The sequence below is a fragment of the Antechinus flavipes genome, chromosome 2 (assembly GCF_016432865.1).
Source record: "Antechinus flavipes isolate AdamAnt ecotype Samford, QLD, Australia chromosome 2, AdamAnt_v2, whole genome shotgun sequence".
Taxonomy (NCBI): Eukaryota; Metazoa; Chordata; class Mammalia; order Dasyuromorphia; family Dasyuridae; genus Antechinus; species Antechinus flavipes.
This window is the reverse complement of record NC_067399.1, coordinates 349,202,502-349,223,218: the sequence shown is the minus strand read 5'-3', so window position 1 is coordinate 349,223,218 and position 20,717 is coordinate 349,202,502. Positions and strand designations below refer to the sequence as shown.

The 20,717-nt window shown below is 32.4% G+C and overlaps 1 protein-coding gene across 1 annotated transcript in view; it reads right to left on the bottom strand.

The window, feature by feature from the left end:
* The window catches only part of MDGA2 (MAM domain containing glycosylphosphatidylinositol anchor 2), an 816,139-nt gene that overhangs the window by 575,556 nt on the left and 219,866 nt on the right, over window positions 1-20,717 (bottom strand). The window contains exon 4 of the mRNA XM_051978002.1: window positions 7,722-7,918. Within this exon, the coding sequence (XP_051833962.1) occupies window positions 7,722-7,918 (197 nt within the window). The remainder of the gene's footprint in view (window positions 1-7,721; window positions 7,919-20,717) is intronic.

The window sequence follows — 20,717 nt, the reverse complement described above, 5'->3', positions numbered from 1 at the left end:
CTAACAGAATCATTGTCTCACATTGAATAGGTAATTAGCCTTAAGTGCTCGGTTGTCTGATTCAAGCATACCTTTTTGGAGTTTCAGAACTTTACAACCCCTTTCCTAGATGATAAATAATCCAATATATGTTAAACATGTTCTTCTATACATACTTCCCCAATTATGTTGTCATGCTGCCCAAGAAAAATCAAATCAAAAAAGGAAAATAATGAGAAAGAAAACAAAATTCAAGCTGTTTTCTTGAACAAAGAGAGTGAAAATACTATGTTGTGATCCACACTTAGCCAACAGTCCTCTCTTTTTATGTAAATGACTCTCTTCATCACAAGACCATTGGAATTGGCCTAAATCATCTCATTGTTGAAAAGAGCCATGTCCACCAGAATTTATCATCATATAACCTTATTGTTGCCATGAATAATGATCTTCTGGTTCTGCTCATTTCACTTAGTATCAGTTCATATAAGTCTTTCCAAGCCTCTCTGATATCATCTTGAACCAATAATCTTCCATAACATTCATATACTATAATTGATTCAGCCATTTTCCCACTGATGGACATCCACTCAGTTTTCAATCCCTTGTCATTACAAAAAAGGCTGCTACAAACATTTTTGTACATGTGGGTTTCTTTCCCTCCTTTGTGATCTCTTAAAGATACAAGCCCAGTAGAGACCTTTTGATGGATCAAAAGGTATGTACAGTTTGATAGCCCTTTGGGCATAGTTCCAAATTGGATGGATCTGTTTACATTTCGACCAGCAATGTATTAATGTCCCAGTTTTCCCCTATCACCTCCAACATTCATCATTATCTTTTCCTGTCATCTTGGTCAATCTGAGAGGTATGGAGTAGTACCTCAGAGTTGTCTTAATTTGCATTCCTCTGATCAATAAGTGTTTTAGAGCACATTTTCCTATGACTAGAAATGGTTTCAATTTTTTCATGTGAAAATTGTCTGTTCGTATCCTTTGACCATTTATGAATTAGAGAATGGCTTGAATTCTTATAAATTTGAGTCAATTCTCTTATATATTTTAGAAATGAGGCCTTTATCAGAATCCTTGAATTAAAATTTTTTCCCAGTTTATTACTTCCCTTCTAATCTTGTCAGTGTTCAGAAAATAGAAAAGACAGAGAGAATCACAATTGACAAAATGGATACTTTTGATTACATGAAATTAATTTTTTCGTACAAACATAAATAATGCAGCCAAAATTAGAAGTTAAGCAAGAGTCTAGGATGGGGGAAAATGAAAGTTATAAAATATTTCTCAGATAAAGGCCTCATTTCTCAATTACATAAAAACTGAGTCAAAATTTCTTTTTTTTAAGAGAGTCATTTTTCCATTGACAAGTACTCAAAGGATATGAATAGGCAATTTTCAGAAGAAGAAATCAAAGCTGTCAATAGTCACATGAGGAGCAGCTAGGTGGTACAATGAATAGAGCATTGACTCCGGAGTATAAGAACCTGAGTTCAAATCCATCCTTAGGCACTTGACACTTACTATGTTTCCACATACACACAAAAAAGTTACATGAGAAAATCTTTAGAGAAATGCAAAATAAATCAACCCTGAAATATCACCTTACACTTATCAAATTGGCTAAGGAAAATGAAATATGCTGGGGTAATAAAAAAAAATTGTGAAACAAAAGCACTGTTGGCAGATCTCTGAACTGATCCATCCTTTCTGGAGAGCAATTTGGAACTATGTTCAAAGAACTATAAAATCTGTGCATACTCTTTCATCCAGTAATACCACTATTTGGTCTATATTCCAAATTTTTTTTAAATGAAAAAGACCTATGCATACAAAAATATTTGCAATAATTTTTGTGATGGCAAAGTATTCTAAATTGAGGGTCTGTCTAACATTTTAGGAATGACTGAAGATGATAGAATACTACTGTTGTATAACAAATGATGAAAAGGATAGTGTCAGCACACCCAGAAAGATTTACATGAACTGATACAAAGTGAAGTAGAACTAATAACAAAACACAATATATTGCAATAATAATCAACTTCAGAAAATTTTGCTACTCTGATAAAAATAAATTACTCAAGACAATTCCCAAAGGACCCTTTAGAGAGAAAAAAATAATGAACCAAACTAAAATGATGCTAATATGGAAATATGTTTTACAGATATAACATGTATAACAGATATCACATTAATTTTTTTGTCAAAAACAAAATTCTGGGAGACACGTAGAAATTTGGGGTTCAAATTTTAAAATAATGAATGTGAAAATGTTTACACATAATTGGGAAATATTAAAAAAAATAAATAACAGAAAGTAAATAAAATAAAAAAGAAATTTAAAAAGAAATTCAGAATATTCAATAAATATTATGACAGAAATAAAGGATTGAATACCAAAAATTATTTTAAAATTTTACCTAAATTTATGTAGAATGAATAAGTAGAGCTAAGACAACAATATTCATTATTAGTTTTTAGTTAATTAATCATGACCAACTCTCCATGTTCTATTTGGAATTTTCTTGTCAAAGATATTGAAGTGTTTGCCATTTTCTGACTCATTTTACTGATAAGAAAACTGAGGCAAATGGGGTTAAGTGACTTGTCCAGGGCTAGAGAGCTAGTAAGTCTGATGTCAATATGCAGAATGATGATAATAGTGTACATGGAAAGAATAAGCAAAATAATTTAAAAGTGAATATTGAAAAAATATAAACAACAAGCATGGTTTGATAGAAGAGACATGAAAAGACAACCTTTTGAAGAGGTGGGACCACTACAAGTATTGTACACTTGTATAAATTTTGAGAGTTTTATCATATGCTGGCTCTACCCCCTTTTTTTGTCTTTAAAAATATTATTTATTATATGAGATTTTTTTTATGGAACAGGAGGAGGAAAATAATACAAGGAAAAATGATTTTGATAAGACATCTCAATTAAAACTTATTTTAAAACATTTTAATTAAAAATGAAAACTGAAACACTATATCAAGAAGTAATTTTTAAAATGTTTCAATAACTGAAAGTCATGACCAAAAAGAACAACAACAAAACTTAAATACTATATTTCAAAAAATCATGAAAAAAAGCTGCCTAGATTTATTAAAATCAGAAAGGAAAGCTAAAATCCAAAGAATACACTAGTGACCTCCAAGAAAGAAACCTCAAAATAAAAATACCTAAAAAATACCAAGATTGAGGATTCATGACTAAGAAAAATACTGAAAATCATCAGAAAAAAAGAGTTTATGTCAAGAAGTCAATCCAGATTGCATAAGAATTAGCAGCTTCAAATTTATAAGAAAAGGAAATTTAGAACACAATTTTGCAAAAAGCAAAGCTATAGACTTAAAACCAAGAATAACTTACCCAAAATAATTTTCCCTTCTACCAAATCCTGATAGTTATGTCTGGGGCAAAAGCACAGTGAGCAGAAATTTTGAAAGAAAAATAAAAAATTCAAGAAAAACATAAATCAGAAGGAATTAAAGAAAGATGAATTTATATTTTTATTGCAGGGATATGGCATAAATGTACTCTCAGAACATTAATTTTATTAAGGGATCAGAGAGAAAGTTGATTTAATGTATTTTGACAATAACAAAAAAGCAAAGAAAAGAAATGGGGAAAAAATAATATGCTACCTAGTAAAAGAAGTAGATAGGGAGACTTACTCCCTAAAACTAAGGTGAATGAGTAGAGACTATACAAACTAGGAAGAAGAGATTGGGAGAGTAGGCATCATTTGAAATTCACTTCCATATGAATCAGTTAATAAAGTATATCACATAGAAATATATTCAAGTAAATATAGGAAAATAGGAAGGAGAAGAAAGAAATAAAAGAGAATGTAAACTCAGAACAAAATTAGTCATAAGTAAAACAAACTCCTAACTTGAAAGATGGAAATTGAAGATGGGCTTTAAAGGAAGTGTAAAAAATTATGAATGAGTTCTGAGCAAAGGAAAGGAGAGAGGGACAAGATAACAGAAGAAGGCTCCATCAAATATAGAATAATGGGGCCAGGAATACTTATAGATTCTTCCCTACTTATAGATTCTTCACAAGTAGAAAGTTACAGCCAAAGGAAAAAAAATAAGAGAATAGGATGGGGGAGGGTGGAAATAAAGAATTGACAATCATAAAATTGACTATAAATCATATGAATACACTGAGACAACATGAAAAAGACAGCATAATAGATTCAAAAGCAAACTCCAAGAGCATTTATTTACAAGAAACATATTTACATCTAATTAAAATAAGTCAATCAGTAAATAAACATTTACTGATGACTTACTATGTGCCAGATATTCTGTCTGCTAAGTGTTAAAAAAAAAAAATACAAAGATCAAAAGAGCAATTCCTGTCTATAAGAAGTTTACAATTTAATGAGAGTGACAACAAAATTATGCAAAATCAAGCTCTACAAACTAAATGGAAATTAATCAACAGTGAGAGGACACTAAGATTATTAATCCTTGGGAAAGTCCATATAGAAGGTAAGATTTTAGATAAGGCTTAAAGGAAACTTGAAGATTAACAGGGATAAAATTCTAGGCATGGAGAACATCCAATAAAAGTGCCTCAAGCCCAGTTATAGCTGGGTGTCTTATTCCAAGTATACACAGAGGCAACCTCTAGATCAGAATACAGAGAGAAGTGAGGGTCAAATAATAGAAAACTAAAAGATAGGTGGCAGATTACAGGTTGTTAATCAAAACAGAGAATTCTGTATTTGATTCTAGAAGTGAAATAGATAATAAAAATGTAGCTACTGAATAAGGACATTAAAAGATAATGAAGAGTAGAGTTTGACAAGTCTGAGAATCAGGAAGATGGTGGTGCTCTCAAAAGTTTAGAAGTTCAATATAGGAGAAGATTATTGGGGAAAAGATAAATTCAATTTTGGATATATTGAATTTAAGTGTCAGCAGAGAGGTTAATACTGAATAAGCAGATGTGAAAATTGCTTTTTTCAGAGCTAGTTTTGTGGGTTTGAAAGTTTTCAGTACTTCTAAGATGAAATGATTTGGGAAATGATGTAGTTACAACTGGCTCAATATCTGTCAATAATGTATTAGAAATGAGTATTTTTCAAGTCTGAGTTATGAGAGAAGTCTTATGATGTCATCTTTAAAGCTCAGCATTCTGAAAAGGGTGAGGAAAGGCCAGGTACATATGAACATTTTTGACAATACTTTTTAAAGATACTCCAAATTTCACATTTTTTCTTTTTCTTGTTAAAAGGCAAAGAATGAAAAATAACTAGTTTTCCTTTGAATAGCGGTTTCTTCTTTCTCTGTCTAGCCCATCTCAAAGCCCATAGTCCTCATGTGAATAGAAATACAGAAATTTCTTATCTTATTTTATTATTTCAGGTATTATCTTTAACCTTTATAATGTTTATCAAGAATACAAAAGAAATTTAACTTTCAAAACTTGGACAAATGCTATTTTTCAATTAGAAAATTAATATTCATGAAAAAAGCTAATGAAATTTTTATTTAAAATATTTATTTTTTAATATTTAATATTTAAATTATTTAAAATAATTTATTTAAAAACTTGCAAGCTGGTTTTACAAATTTTACTTTAGCAGATGACAACTGTAAAATTTCCATTGGGAAAATAGAACCTAAATATTTATATGCTTTAGCTGCAATATTTACCTAAAATCTGGCTTCTTCTGTCCCTGATAAAGTTGTGAGATTAAAGGCAGAACTCTCTCCTCTCTAAGTGCAAGTTTAATATAAGAACAAAATAAGGCATTCATGAGTCACTAAATATTTAACAAAGGAGATTTATTTTACTTTAACACAGTAAAGATATAGTAGTGCTTAATTTCTCAGGACATGGCTACCTTTTTCCCCATCTGAAAACAGATTCAGCCAATCAATCATCACAATATAACAACGCACATATTTTCAGGAACAAACTCATTTTGAGAGAGTGACTTGAGCTCTTTATTGTCTCTAAGCCAGGAATTTTTGTCAGAGAAGCCTGGATCAATCAGAACAAAGTTTCATGAAAGAATCTACTAGTGAAAGAATCTACTGGAAAAAAAATGTTGTTTGGGAGTTGTATTTGAAGAGAAAGGTATGTATCAGGATAAGGAGAGTTGTGTCAAGAAAATAATGCACTACCATATATGTCAAATCTTTATTTAGTGCTACAAAATTTCGTTCATATAATTATTGATTATTACATGGTTACATTGCTCCAAACATTTAGCTTTTTTTAATAGCTTGTGATTTTTTGATACTTTAATTCATTTTCTGTACCAAAATAGTATTAAATACTTCAATAAATTTCAAACTCAAAAATTCTTCAAATTCTAAAGTACATCTATGATTTTATGCATGTGGGAATTCCTACTATCAGAAACACTGTTTGCAACCCATCTCTGCTTATGATTACATATATATCTATATAATCAATTCTTTATAATTCTTATCCATGCTCTTCTAATGATTGCATATAGAAAATCAACCCTATGTCCGGCTCTTTTTCTAAATCTTTAGATCTAAAAGCCCAAATGTAGTACTTGTAGGCATCTGAGATCCTTTTATCCATATACCTATCCTATCTGACAATTTTTTCCCAAACATGGTATCTTTGATGTCATCTTCTGCGTAAAAAGCCTGTCTCCATGTGGCCCCACCCCATCCTATAAAAGAACCTAGCCTAGTCTCTCCCTCATACCCAATTCCTAATTATGTTATTGTTCAGTCACTTACATTCATGTCCTCCTCTTCGTTACTTCTGGGGTTTTCTTAATGCAGTGGTTTGCCATTTCATTTTTTTTAGATCATCTCACAGATGAGGCAAACAAAATTAAGTGATTTCTTCAAGGTCACACAGGTAGTAAATGTCAGATGTCAGATTTGAATTTACGAAGATGTCTTGCTCATTCTGTTCCCTGCATTATATTTCCTTTACTACCTATCTACCCAACTCAAAATCTTTCTATAATGTCTGTTTTAATCATATATATTATTTCTTTAAGTCAATTGACTATTCATTGTATCATACAGAGACAATAACTAGATTTCTTTATGTAATATGTAATAATTTCTTTATGTAAGATTTATTTTAAATAAAACAGCATAATTTTCTTTATTCCACATTTCATTTTATGAAATGTACCAAATGCTTATTTATGTAATGTTATCAGCTAATAGCCCTGTCATAATATTATCATTTTTTCTAATTTTCTTATAGCATTGAGCCTTTTGAACAATAAATCTCACTAAAGATATATATTACTAGTGGCTAGTTCCATAAAATATAAGTCAGGGACTTAATAAATAGGAAGCATTGATAATTATTGTAACATTTCTTTATTGCTATAAAATAAGAAAAGTCAAAATTTGTCCTTTTCATGTGAATGCCTTTCCAAAATAAATAAGTAATATTAATATGCATATCATGTTTCAAATTCAGTGATTTAATGATGTGACAAATAAAATTTTCAAAAAATACATAATACCAAACATATTATCTATATTATTTGGCACCTTAAAATAAATATCATATAAAAGGCATAATTATAATTAGTTAATTTTTTAATTCAAAAGAACATATGTCAGATTCAATTTTGATAGAAGATGATAGAAGATGGAGGAAAATGAGTTTCAAAAGAAATGAGGCAATGAAATTAAAACAAATTACTCTGGAAAATATTCTAAAGGGAATAAATTACAACATCTGTGGTCCTACCTGAGTAAAAAAGGGCTCATAAATTTCAACTCCTTTATCAGATCCTTGCAGTAAGACTTCCTGGCCACGTCTCCAGCTATACCGAACAGGTGGATTGGAATTGGCAACACATCGAAGGAACACCGTCCTCTCATAATAAAATTGTTCTTTAGCTTCACCAATGCTTTGATGAACAGTTACTACTGGATCATCCAAATCTAGGAATAAAAATAACCAAGGTAATAATAACTTGTAAAATGTCTATTATATTATAAACAAAATTAACAGACTGAACAAAGAACTCTTCTAAATATGATGATGAATTATTTAAAAACAATATTCCAACATATTTGGAATACCTGAATAATATTTCCTAATCAGTGTAAGAAAGAACAAAGAAGATACCTTTTACTATCTTGTAATAAATAAATTGGGGGCCAAACTGATAATAAATCATTTATAAAGATGTATTTCTTAGAATACTTCTGAATTCAATTCTCCCTGTGCAACAAGAAAACTGTTCGGTTCTGCACACGTATATTGTATCCAGGATATACTGTAACCTATTCAACATGTAAAGGATTGCTTGCCATCTGGGGGAGGGGGTGGAGGGAGGGAGGGGAAAAATCAGAACAGAAGTGAATGCAAGGGATAATGTTGTAAAAAATTACCCTGGCATGAGTTCTATCAATAAAAAGTTATTTAAAAACAAAACAAAACAAAACAAAAAAACAATGAGACGATTCAGACCCATTCCAATGACCTTATGATGAAGAAAGCCATCTACACCCAGAGAGAGGACTGTGGGAACTGAGTGGGGATCACGACATAGCAATTTCATTCTTTTTTGTTGATGTTTGCTTGCATTTTGTTTTCTTTCTCACTTTTTAGGCTGATTTTTCTTGTGCAGCAAGATATTTGTATAAATATGCATACATATATTGGATTTAACATATATTTTAGCATGTTTAACATATATTAGATTACTTGCCATTTAGGGGAGGGGGTGGAGGGAAGGAGGGGAAAATTTGGAACAAAAAGTTTTTGTAGGGGTCAATGTTGAAAAATTATCCATGCATATGTTTTGAAAATAAAAAGCTTTAATAAAAAAATCTCCAGATTAAACATATATTTAAAGAATTAATATGTCTTTTTCACAAAATTTAAAGAGCAATCAATTTAAATCTGCCATATTGTGCTATTGAGAGCTAAGGGTTCTTTGGCTTGTGCTATGAATAGGAAGGCAGAATTAGGGAGAAAGAGACTATATTCCATATGTAGATATGATTACATATAGAGATATCATTGATATAATTGTTTCAAATAAGAATAAATAAAAATAATAAATTAATAATGTAGCACTAATACTCTAACACATTTTCAATTTCAGTTTAAAAAAATTAATCCAATGTATGTATATATATATGTATATGTACATATACATATATATATATGCACACACACACACATATATATATATATTGTATTTAATATAGACTTTAACATATTTAACATGTATTGGCCTACCTGTCATCTGGGGGAGGGGGTGGAGGGAAGGAGGGGGAAAATCGGAACAAAAGGTTTTTCAAGCGTCAATTCTGAAAAATTACCCATGCATATATCTTGTAAATAAAAAGCTATAATAAACAAAAATAATAAAAAAATAAAAAATTAACCCAATTGTGGTCTACATTATATTATGTAAGCCTTGCCTACATTTTTTTAAAAATACAGTTTATTTTGTCTACTACCTTTAACTTCCCCCTTATTTCCTTTCCCTTCCCCTCCAAAAAGTATTTGTAAAAGATAAAAAGAAGAAACTATTTCATTAAAATCAGATTAAAAATAAGAAACTGAAGCTATGTGCAATATTCCACAATCTTTGATTCTTCTGCAAAGAAATAGAGAGAACTGTTTTCTCATATCTTGCAACTTTCACTTTTAATTATTTGAAGTTGTTTTTTCCATTTATATTTCTGTAGTCATCCTGTGGATTGTTTTCATGAATGTCATCACTTCTTTTTGACTCACTTCGTAGGTATTTCCATGATTCTTTGAATTCAATAAGTTCACTATTTCTTCTAGCATACTAACATCCATGCATCATACTTCAAATTGGCATTCCCTATTGTTTGGACAGGTATTTTCCACTCCTTTGCCACTATAAAAGTTGCTGACATCTATACCACCCAATAGTTTTTTGTTTTTTTTTTTAAGAAATGACATAAGAAAATTTAAATACTTTTACTTCTTTTAAAATACAACCCCCAAGTACTTCACATAACTATGAATAGTTGGCATAAGTGACTTTGCAGATTTGTGTTTCAGAGTCTAGTTGTGGGAGTCTTTCCTTAGTCCATCCACAGAAGTGACAGCCTGAAGATCATCCCACTCACCAAACAGCACAGAAACACAAATGCTGCCAAGTCACTAAAAAAGAGAGAGATGGAAGAAAACATTAGCAATACTAACATTAGAAAACTAAAGAAAGCAAAAGTTTCTTTACCTTTGAGAAAGGGGATTAGAGGAGAAACCTCTCCTTTCCTAAACTGAGAAAATTAAGATATCAAAACTTGTAGAAATGTGTTTATCAGTAAAGGGGAACATGAGGAAAAAATGGGAAAAAAACTAAAGACTGGTAACTGAGAATACAAGAGAATAGCTAATGAACCAAAAAGTCTGAAAAAGAAAACTAGGTAAAATCCTAGATCCCAAGCAAAGGAACCAAAATATAGTCTCACAAACACAGAAAGGAGCAAAATTCAGATGGATACAAGAACATGATGAAACAACATATGAAGAAAAATGCACCCAAAATTTTCCAGTATAAACAAAGTAAAACTCAGTATAAAACTCCTGAAAGGTTAATAAATAATAATAATATTTAAGGACGTAGTCAGAAAAAAATTAAAACTCTCAGTGCATAATGAAATTGAATGAGTATAGATAAAATTTATAAGCACTAAAGAGAACTTAAATGAGTATTTACCTGAAAGAAAGAGAAACAAACTTTAAACATAAAGTTTTAGAAATAAGAGGGGCAAAAGGCAACATTAAAAGGACATATAAATACATGAACTTTATGAAGTCATATCAGTACTTTCAATATCATAATTTTCGGGGAGGTGGACCCAAGATGACTCTCCCAACCTCTTCCCCAAACTGCTCCAAATTACTTTAAATAATGACTCTAAACAAATCTGAGAATATCAGAACATCCAGAAAGACAGAATAGAACATTTTCCAATGGAAGGTAAGCTCAGCAGAAAGGTCTGTGACACCAGGATGGGAGTCCAGTATGCATTCCAGTGAAGGTTGCAACAGCATAGCCCTAGTCCCAGACACAGTCCCGGTCTGAATTCAGCCCTGACTCAGTTCTGAATGTCAAGTAAGCAGTGGCAATACTAGTAGCTTCCAGACTTCTCAGTCCAAAGATACCAAAGAGAACGTGAAAGTTCAGTCCAAAAGGTCTGTGGAACCAGGGTAGAGACCACCATGCAATCCCAGTGCAGGCCACACCAGCACAATTGCAGTCCAGCCCATGCTGACCATGTTATCAGCAAGGTAGGACCACTGAATCAGCAGGATTTTTCAGGCCTCAGGACACCAGGGAAGACTTGGAAGGTCAGTGGAAAGTGTCTGTGGCAACATAATAGCAGTCACATATGCCGTCCCAGAACAGGCTGCCCCAGCAAACCCCTATTCTGGTCCTGGCCCTTGTGTAAGCAAAGCAGGATTCTGTTGCTTTAGAACACTAGATCTTACATCTACAGTAGGGAAGGAATACTCCTGACAGTTTCAGGACAGAAAAGAATCATTGTGGTACATCCCTTAATCTCTGAAAACAGCTATACAAAACCGTCCACTCTGGAAACAGAGCCCTACTTTAGCAAAAAGTTAAAGCCAAGTAACAAGACAGGAAAACAAGAAGACAGTAACAAAAGAAGATCTAATCATAGAAAATTATTATACGGACAAAGATCAAACCCACACTCAGAAGGTGATAAGTCAGAATTCCTACATTATTGGTGGAGCTCTGAATGCAACCAACTGGAGAGCGATTTGGAACTTTGCTCAAAGGCTATCAAACTATGACTCTTTGATCCAGCAATGTTACTACTGGGCTTGTATCCCAAAGAGATCATAAAGGAAGGAAAGGGATCGACATGTGCAAAAATGTTTGTGGCAGCCCTTTTTGTAATGGCAAGAAACTGGAAACTGAGTGGATGCCCATCAGTTGGAAAATGGCTGAATAAATTATGGTATATGAATGTCATAAAATATTATTGTTCTATAAGAAATGATCAGCAGGATGATCTCAGAGATGCCTTGAACAGATTTAGATGATCTGATGCTGAGTGAAGTGAGCAGAACCAAGAGATCATTGTACATGGCAACAGAAGATTATATGATGATCAATTCGAATGGACATGGTTCTTCTCAACAATGGAGATGATTCAGGCCAGTTCCAATGATCTTATGATAAAGAGAACCATTTGCACTAAGAGAGAGGACTCTGGGAACTGAGAGTGGATAGTAATATAGTATTTTCACTCTTTTTGTTGCTTGCTTGCACTTTGTTACATTCTTTATCAATTTTTCTCTTTTTGATCTGATTTTTCTTGTGCAGCATAATTGTGGAAATATGTATAGAAAAACTGCATATTTAACATATATTGAATTACCATCTACAGGAGGAGGTGAGGGAAAGAGAAGGAAAAATTTGGGACATAAGGTTTTGCAAGAATGAATGATGAAAATTATCCATCCATATGTTTTGAAAATAAAAAGCTTTATATAAAAAAAGAAAAAAAAAAGGAAACTCATGGGAAAATCTGTCATATAGGCATGTACATTGTGACTGCCTATATGTAATTATAAAACATTTTTTCTCAGGTTAAAAAGGTATAATATTTGTATATTTCATATCTGTGCATGTTATTAAAGATTATTTATATATCTCAAAAACAAAACTCAAAATTCCTATATCCAAAGCCTCCAAGAAAAATAAGAATTGGACTCAGGCCATAAAAGAGCTTAAAAGGGATTGTGAAAATCAAGTAAGAGAGATGGAGGAAAAATTAGGAAAATAATTGAAGATGTTGCAAACAAAAAGTTAAAGAAAAAAAATGCCTTAAAAAGCAAAATTCGTGAATTGGGAAAGGAAGTACAAAAGCTCACTGAGGAAAATAATTTCTTAAAAATCAGAATTGATCAAATGAAAGCTAATGACTTTATGAGAAATCAAGGTACAAAAAAGCAAAACTTCAAAAAAGGGAAAAATAATGTGGAATATCTCAATGGAAAAGCAATTTATCTGGAAAAAAAGATCCAGGAGGGATAATTGTATGATTATTGGTTTACCTGAAAGTAATGATCAAAAAATGAGCGGGGACATCATTTTTCAAGAAATTATCAAGGAAAATTGTTCTGATATTCTAGAACTAGAGGGTAAAATAGAATTTAAAGAAAAGACTGATCACCTCCTGAAAGAGATCCCAAAATGAAAACTTCTTGGAAAATTATAATCAAATTCCTGAACTTCCAGGTTAAGGAGAAAATATTGCAAGCATCCAGAAAAAAAAAAAAATAAGTATAATGGAGCCACAATCAGAATAACATAAGATTTAGCAGCATTTACTTTAAAGGACCTGAAGGCTGGGAATATGACATTTAAGAAAATAATGTATCTAAGATTACAATCAAGAAAAAAAAAATATTTTTGAAATAAAAAACTTATTTCAATGTTTGAAAACTGCATAACTTAATTCCTTAAATTAAGGAATTTAATTTGGTTTATTTATTTATATTCCTACAAGTTCTCAAACATAGAGGGAACTGAATCAAATTCATAAAAAAAAAAAAAAAAGAAAAAAGAAAAAAGAACCATACTTCAGTTGATAAATGAACAAAAGACATAATCTATGCCTAAGGGGCATATTATTGACCTAACAATACCACTACTAGGCATGATAATATTTGTAATGTATTAGAACTATCTCATTATTATGACAGTTTGAAGGAGTATATATAAATAGAAGACACAGGTATGAGTTGAAAATAAAGGGAAAATATCTTTTAAAATGGTGAAATTAAGAGGGAGAGAGGAATGTAGTGGGAGAAAGGGAAAGGTGGAATGGTATTTAATTATTTTAGTTATTTTAATTATTAAAAAAGATGGAGGTAATGCTTTAACAGTGAAGGGAAAAGGGGAAGCAGAGGGGAATGTGTGATACTTACTCTCCATAGAATTGGTTCAAAGACGATGTAATACACATTCAATGCGGATAAAAAAAATCTATCTTACCCTGATGGATAATAGGAGGGGAATGGAAAATGGGGAAAAAGGAAGGTGATAAAAGAGAAAATATATTGGGGGAGGGAGTGGTCAATGGCAAAACATTTTTGAGGACAAGCCAAGAGAAAGGAGAAAAAAATAGAATAAAGGGGGAAGAGGGGGAACACTTTGGTATGTATATGGGAAATAGCTATGGTAATTGTAAAAAAAGGCATTTTGAAGTAAATCTTTATGAGAAGGCCTCAGTTCTCAAACATAGAGGGAACTGAATCAAATTCATAAAAAAAAAAAAAAGAAAAGAAAAGAAAAGAAAAAAGAACCATACTGCAGTTGATAAATGAACAAAAGACATAATCTATGCCTAAGGGGCATATTATTGACCTAACAATACCACTACTAGGCATGATTTTTAAAAGTTGGGGGAGGAAAAGGATCTATATGTACAAAAATGTTTACAATAGCTCTTTTCTCAAGGCAAGGAATTAGAAATTGAGGGAATGAAAAAACTATTTTAATGACCTAGAAAAAAATAACAACAAAATTCATATGGAAAAACAAAAGATCAAGAAATTCAAGGGAATTAATGAAAAAAAAATCAAATGAAGGTGGCCTAGCTGTACCAGATCTAAAATTATATTATAAAGCAGTGGTTACCAAAACCATTTGGTATTGGCAAAGAAATAGACTAGTTGATCAATGGAATAGGTTAGGTTCGAAGGACAAAACAGCCAATAACTTTAATAATCTAGTATTTGACAAACCCAAAGACCCCAGTTTTTGGGATAAGAACTCATTATTTGACAAAAATTGCTGGGAAAATTGGAAATTAGTATGGCAGAAACTAGGCATTGACCCACACTTAACACCGTACACCAAGATAAGGTCAAAATGAGTTCATAAAGAATGAAATTATAAATAAATTGGAAGAGCCTCTCAGACCTGTGGAAGAGAAAAGAAATTATGACCAAAGAAGAACTAGAGATCATTACTGATTACAAAATAGAAAATTTTGATTATACCAAACTGAAAAGTTTTTATACAAACAAAACTAATGCAGACAAGATTAGAAGGGAAACAATAAACTGGAAAACATTTTTACAATCAAAGTTTCTGCTAAAGGCCTCATTTCCAAAATATATAGAGAATTGACTCTAATTTCTAAGAAATCAAGCCATTCTCCAATTGATAAATGGTCAAAGGATATGAACAGACAATTCTCAAACAAAGAAATTGAAACTATTTCTAGCCATATGAAAAGATGCTCCAAATCATTATTAATCAGAGAAATGCAAATTAAGACAACTCTGAGATACCACTACACACCTGTCAGATTGGCTAGAATGACAGGGAAAGATAATGTGGAATGTTGCAGGAAATGTGGGAAAACAGGGACACTGATGTATCGTTGGTGGAATTGTGTATATATCCAGCCATACTGGAGAGCAATTTGGAACTATGCTCAAAAAGTTATCAAACTGTGCATACCCTTTGATCCAGCGGTGTTTTTACTGGGCTTATACCCCAAAGAGATACTAAAGAAGGGAAAGGGACCTGTATGTGCCAAAATGTTTGTGGCAGTCCTGTTTGTAGTGGCTAGAAACTGGAAAATGAATGGATGCCCATCAATTGGAGAATGGTTGGGTAAATTGTGGTATATGAATGTTATGGAATATTATTGTTCTGTAAGAAATGACCAGCAGGATGAATACAGAGAGGCTTGGCAAGACTTGCATGAACTTATGCTAAGTGAAATGAGCAGAACCAGGAGATCATTATATACCTCAATAACATTACTGTATGAGAATATATTCTGATGGAAGTGGATTTCTTCAACAAAGAGATCTAACTTAGTTTTAATTGATCAAGGATGGACAGAAGCAGCTACACCCAAAGAAAGAACACTGGGAAATGAATGTAAACTGTCTGCATTTTTGTTTTTCTCCTCAGGTTATCTTTACCTTCTGAATCCAATTCTTCCTGTGCAACAAGAGAACTGTTTGGTTCTGCACATATATATTATATCTAGGATATACTGCGACATATTTAACATATATAGGACTGCTTGCCATCTGGGGGAGGGGGTGAAGGGAGGGAGGGGAAAAGTTGGAACAGAAGTGAGTGCAAGGGATAATGTTGTTAAAAAAAAATTACCCAGGCATGGGTTCTCTCAATAAAAAGTTATAAAAAAAAAAAAAAAAGAATAAAAAAGAAATTGAGAGGATGTCAATCAATTAAGTAATGGCTGAATAAATTGTGATGTTTGATTGTCATGGAATAATGTTGTTCTATAGGAAATAATGAGCAGAATGCTCTTTGAAATAATAAATCTGGAAAGTCCTCCAAGAACTCAAGCAGAGTGCTGGGATAACCAGCTGAAAATTGTTGGAATCGTTACAAACTGCTAACTCATTAGAGTTGATGTTTTGAGCCAGAACCTGAAACAAGGTACTAAGTAGAACTAATTGATACAATGCTTGTGTTCACACCTTTACTCATTGGAGTTCACAAGTATGGGAGTTCACAAAGTTAAATGTGTAACTTTGTGAATTCACACCTCCCTTGAAGTTCTTGGGGCCAAAGAGCACTCACTATGAGAGAAAACCCATAATCCCTCTCTCTTATATCCCACAATTCCTCTCTCTCATATAAAAGAAACAGACAGAGGCTCTCGGACAGATTTCTCCGGAATGACATGAAGAATGGAGCTGGCTGGAGACTGAAGAAAGCAGAGGCAGAGGCTGAAGGACAAAACCTTTGGATTTGGCAACATTTGGAGGGAGCTCTTGGAACCAAGCAGAGAGATAGCCTCTAGGACTCTAAGCTAACCGGGCTATATTGGAGGCAATAAAACATCTGAACTTTTATCACCTGGCTGCATTTTGAGGTGATTATTACTTTCAACTGATACTAAAGCTGCCTCCAAGAAAACCTCCCCGAGAAACTTACCTTCTCCCTCAGAGAGAACTATTCTACTTATTTTAGAAGAAAAAGATCACCACATTTTGGCGCCCAACATGGGGCTGACAAAATCCTGATTCTAGTGGAAAAGCCTCTTCAACCCAGAAATTAGGGTGAGTGCAACAACGAAATTTTGTTAAAAGAGTTAAAGTAGAATTTCATCTAAGATGGGACAGATATTTAGAAAACAGCCTTCTGTTTCTGTTCAATGTTTAGAGAGCATTGTCAAAGTTATGGAAAGCCAAGGTTTAATTATAATTTTACAGCATATCACTGAACTTTTACAAACTGTAAAGCACATATGTCCTTGTTTCTCTCTGGAAAAGGAATTAGATCTAAACGAATGGAAATTGGTAGGAGAGGATCTTTGTCAATTCTATAATAAAAATGGGTCAAACTCAATTTCCAAAGACATACTTAATACATATAATTTAATACAACTAAACTTAGGAAATTTTATAAGTATTAAAATAAGGAAAAAGAAGAAACAGCAGCAGGGAGAAGTGCCAACTTTACTAGGTGAAAAGGAGGATGAATCAGATGAGAATGGAGTTAAGTACAATTCTGAGTATGATACTGACACAGCAGGAGGAATTAGCTCATTCCACATCTCATGATCCTCCCCCCTCAATTAACCCTTCATGGGTAGAGGAAGAAGAGGGAGGAAGAGAGGCAGAAACACAGTCAGCTTCTCCTGTAAAGCAGAATTTGACAAGATTAGAAAAAGCATTAATTAAGGCAAAAAATGAAGGAGAAGATATATGATTCTATAAATGCATATCCTGTTATTGAAAAGCTTGACTCTTCAGGTCAAAAAGAGAGAAAATACACTCCTTTTAATTTGGAAAAAATTAAAGATTTGAAAAAGGGTTGCACTCTTTATGGGGCTACATCATCTTATGTGAAGATGTTACTAGATAATTTATCTTATGAAATCCTAACCCCGAATGATTGGAAATCCATAGCAAGAACATGTCTAGAACCGGGACAAAATTTATTGTGGCTTTCAGAGTTTCATGAATTATGTAGGATTCAAGCCCAATGCAATAGACAAACAGGAACTATTGGACAAATCACTTTTGACCAATTAACTGGTGAAGGTCAGTATAGAGAGAGTTCAGAACTGATTTATTATCCCATAACAGTGTATGAGCAAATTTCTAAGGCTGCAATAAAAGCTTGGAATTCTCGCCTTGGACAGAAAGATGGAAATAATGCTTTCACAAAAATAGAGCAAGGTCCCAATGAACCTTTTGCAGATTTTGTGGGACGTTTGCAAAAAGCTGTAATAAGAACCATTGGAGACAATGCAGCAACATACATTTGGCATATAGTAGGGCTATTTTTCATTCCTTGTGGCAAAACTGTCCATTCATATCTTTTATAAGGCTCAGCTAAATTAATTATTAATTATTACTTTCAACTGATACTTAAGCTGCCTCCAAGAAAACCTCCCCGAGAAACCTACCTTCTCCCCCAGAGAGAACTATTCTACTTATTTTAGAAGAAAAAGATCACCACAGTAAATGACTTTGCAATTTTCAGCAGTACAATGATCAAACTACTCTGAAGGACTTATGATGAAAAATCCTATCCATAACCATAGAAGAAACTAATGGTGTCTGAATACAGATTGAATCATACTCTCTCTCTCTTTTGTAATTTTATTTTTCATAAGTTTTTATTTTTATTAGAGTGGGAGATCTATGTTTTCTTTCACAACATGACTTTCATGGAAATGTTTTTGAATAACTTCATATGTTTCTTAATGATGGCTGAAGGCAGAGATAAGGGAGAGAATCTAAAACTGAAAAGTTTAAAAAACAAATGTAAAAAATACTTTAAATGTAATTGGGGAAAAATAATAAATTAGAAAAAAAATTATCACATTACAAACAATAAGTTAGAAAACTACATAGCATAACAATATCCAAGAGCACTCTTTGAAATATCTGATGTGAGTCAGTCAACCAGCATTACAGGGTAGTTAGGTAAAATAATTTTATTATCTTGGAAGGAGTTCTTATGAGTTAAAAGTATCATCCTCTATATTTTATGTCCTACTACTTTATTAAATTATTTCCATTAACTTTTTATTTTACTCTATGGGATTCTCCAATTACATCATTATATTGTCTGCAAAAAGGGATAGTTGTATTGCCTCATTGCCTATTCTGATTCCTTCAATTTCTTTTGCTTCTCCAATTGCTATTACTAAAATTTCTCAAACAATATTGGATAATATTGGCAATGAGCATCATTTTTCACTCCAAGTCTTATTGTGAAAGCTTCTAATTTATCCCCATCACAAATAATGTTTGCTGATAGTTTTACATATTTGAATGAAGGAAAAAAAGTGTAACATCTCATTGGAAAAACAGCTGACCTGGAAAATAAATCCAGAAGAGACAATTTGAAAATTATTAGCTGACCTGAAGATCATGACCAAAAAAAAAAAAAAAAAAAAAAGAACCTGAAGAGAATTTAGAAGAGATCATTAAGGAAACTACCCCAATATTCTAGAAATAGAGGAGAAAATACTCATTGAAAGAATCCATTGATCACCTCTGGAAAGAGATCCCATAAGAAAAACCTTAAGGAACATTGTTGTAAAAATCCAAAATTATAATCTCAAGAAAAAATACTGCAAGCTGCCAGACAAAAATAATTCAAGGAGTAACATTCAGAATTGCCAGGATCTGGCAGCTTTTATAATAAAGGATGAGAGGGCCTGGAATACCATATTCTGCAAGACAAAGGACCTGGGGTTATAACCAAGAATTAACTACCCAGCCCAATTTAATATCATTTTTCAGGGGAAGAGATAGAGCTTCAACAAAGTAAGAGATTTTCAATCATTTCTGTTGAATAAAACATGAACTAAATAGACAATTTAATTTATAAACAAAGGACTGGAGAGAACCATAAAAAGATAAACAGGGGGAAAATACATATCTAAAGTTTAAAATGTTTACATCCCTAGATGGGAAAACAATATCTCTAATTCTTGGGAACTGTGTCTGACACTGGGGCAGACAAAGAGAGGCATCATATTGACTGAGAGTGTGGTTGTAAATGGACTCTGATGTGGTGACAACAAAGAAAAAGACATTAAGGGGTGGGAAAATGTAGTGGAAAAAGGGAAAATGTAAGGTATAATGGAACAATTAGTGTACATGAAGAAGTGTCAAATGCCTATTACAATCAAGGGGGAAAGGGGAGAAGGATGAGCATTGTTTGAAGCTTGATCTCATCAGTTTTGGCTCTAAGAGGGAATAACTTAATTATTCAGTTGTATAGAAATCTATTAACCCTATAAAAAAGTAGGAAGAGAAATAGGAAAAGAAAAGGGAGGGACAGGATAGAAGCCAGGATAGGAACATAAGGAAAAAAGATAAAAGAAGGGGGGAAGGATTGATAGAAGATAAGGTAGTGGGTGGAAAGGATTTAAAAAACACTATTAAGAAAATGGAGTGTGATGATAGGAGATAAGGTAGTGGGGTAAAAAAAAATGATAATTCTACAGACAGGGAAGAAAATAAAAGTATATACAGGGGTAAAAATAGGATGTAAGGAAATACAATCATAATAGGGAATGTGAATGGGATGAACTCTTGCATTAAATTGAAGAGAATAGCAGAGTGGATTAAAAAAATAGAATCCTACAATATATTTACAAGAAACACATTTGACACAGAGAGACATACAAAGTAAAGGGAAAAGGCTAGAACAGAAATTACCATGCTTCAGTTAAGTACAAA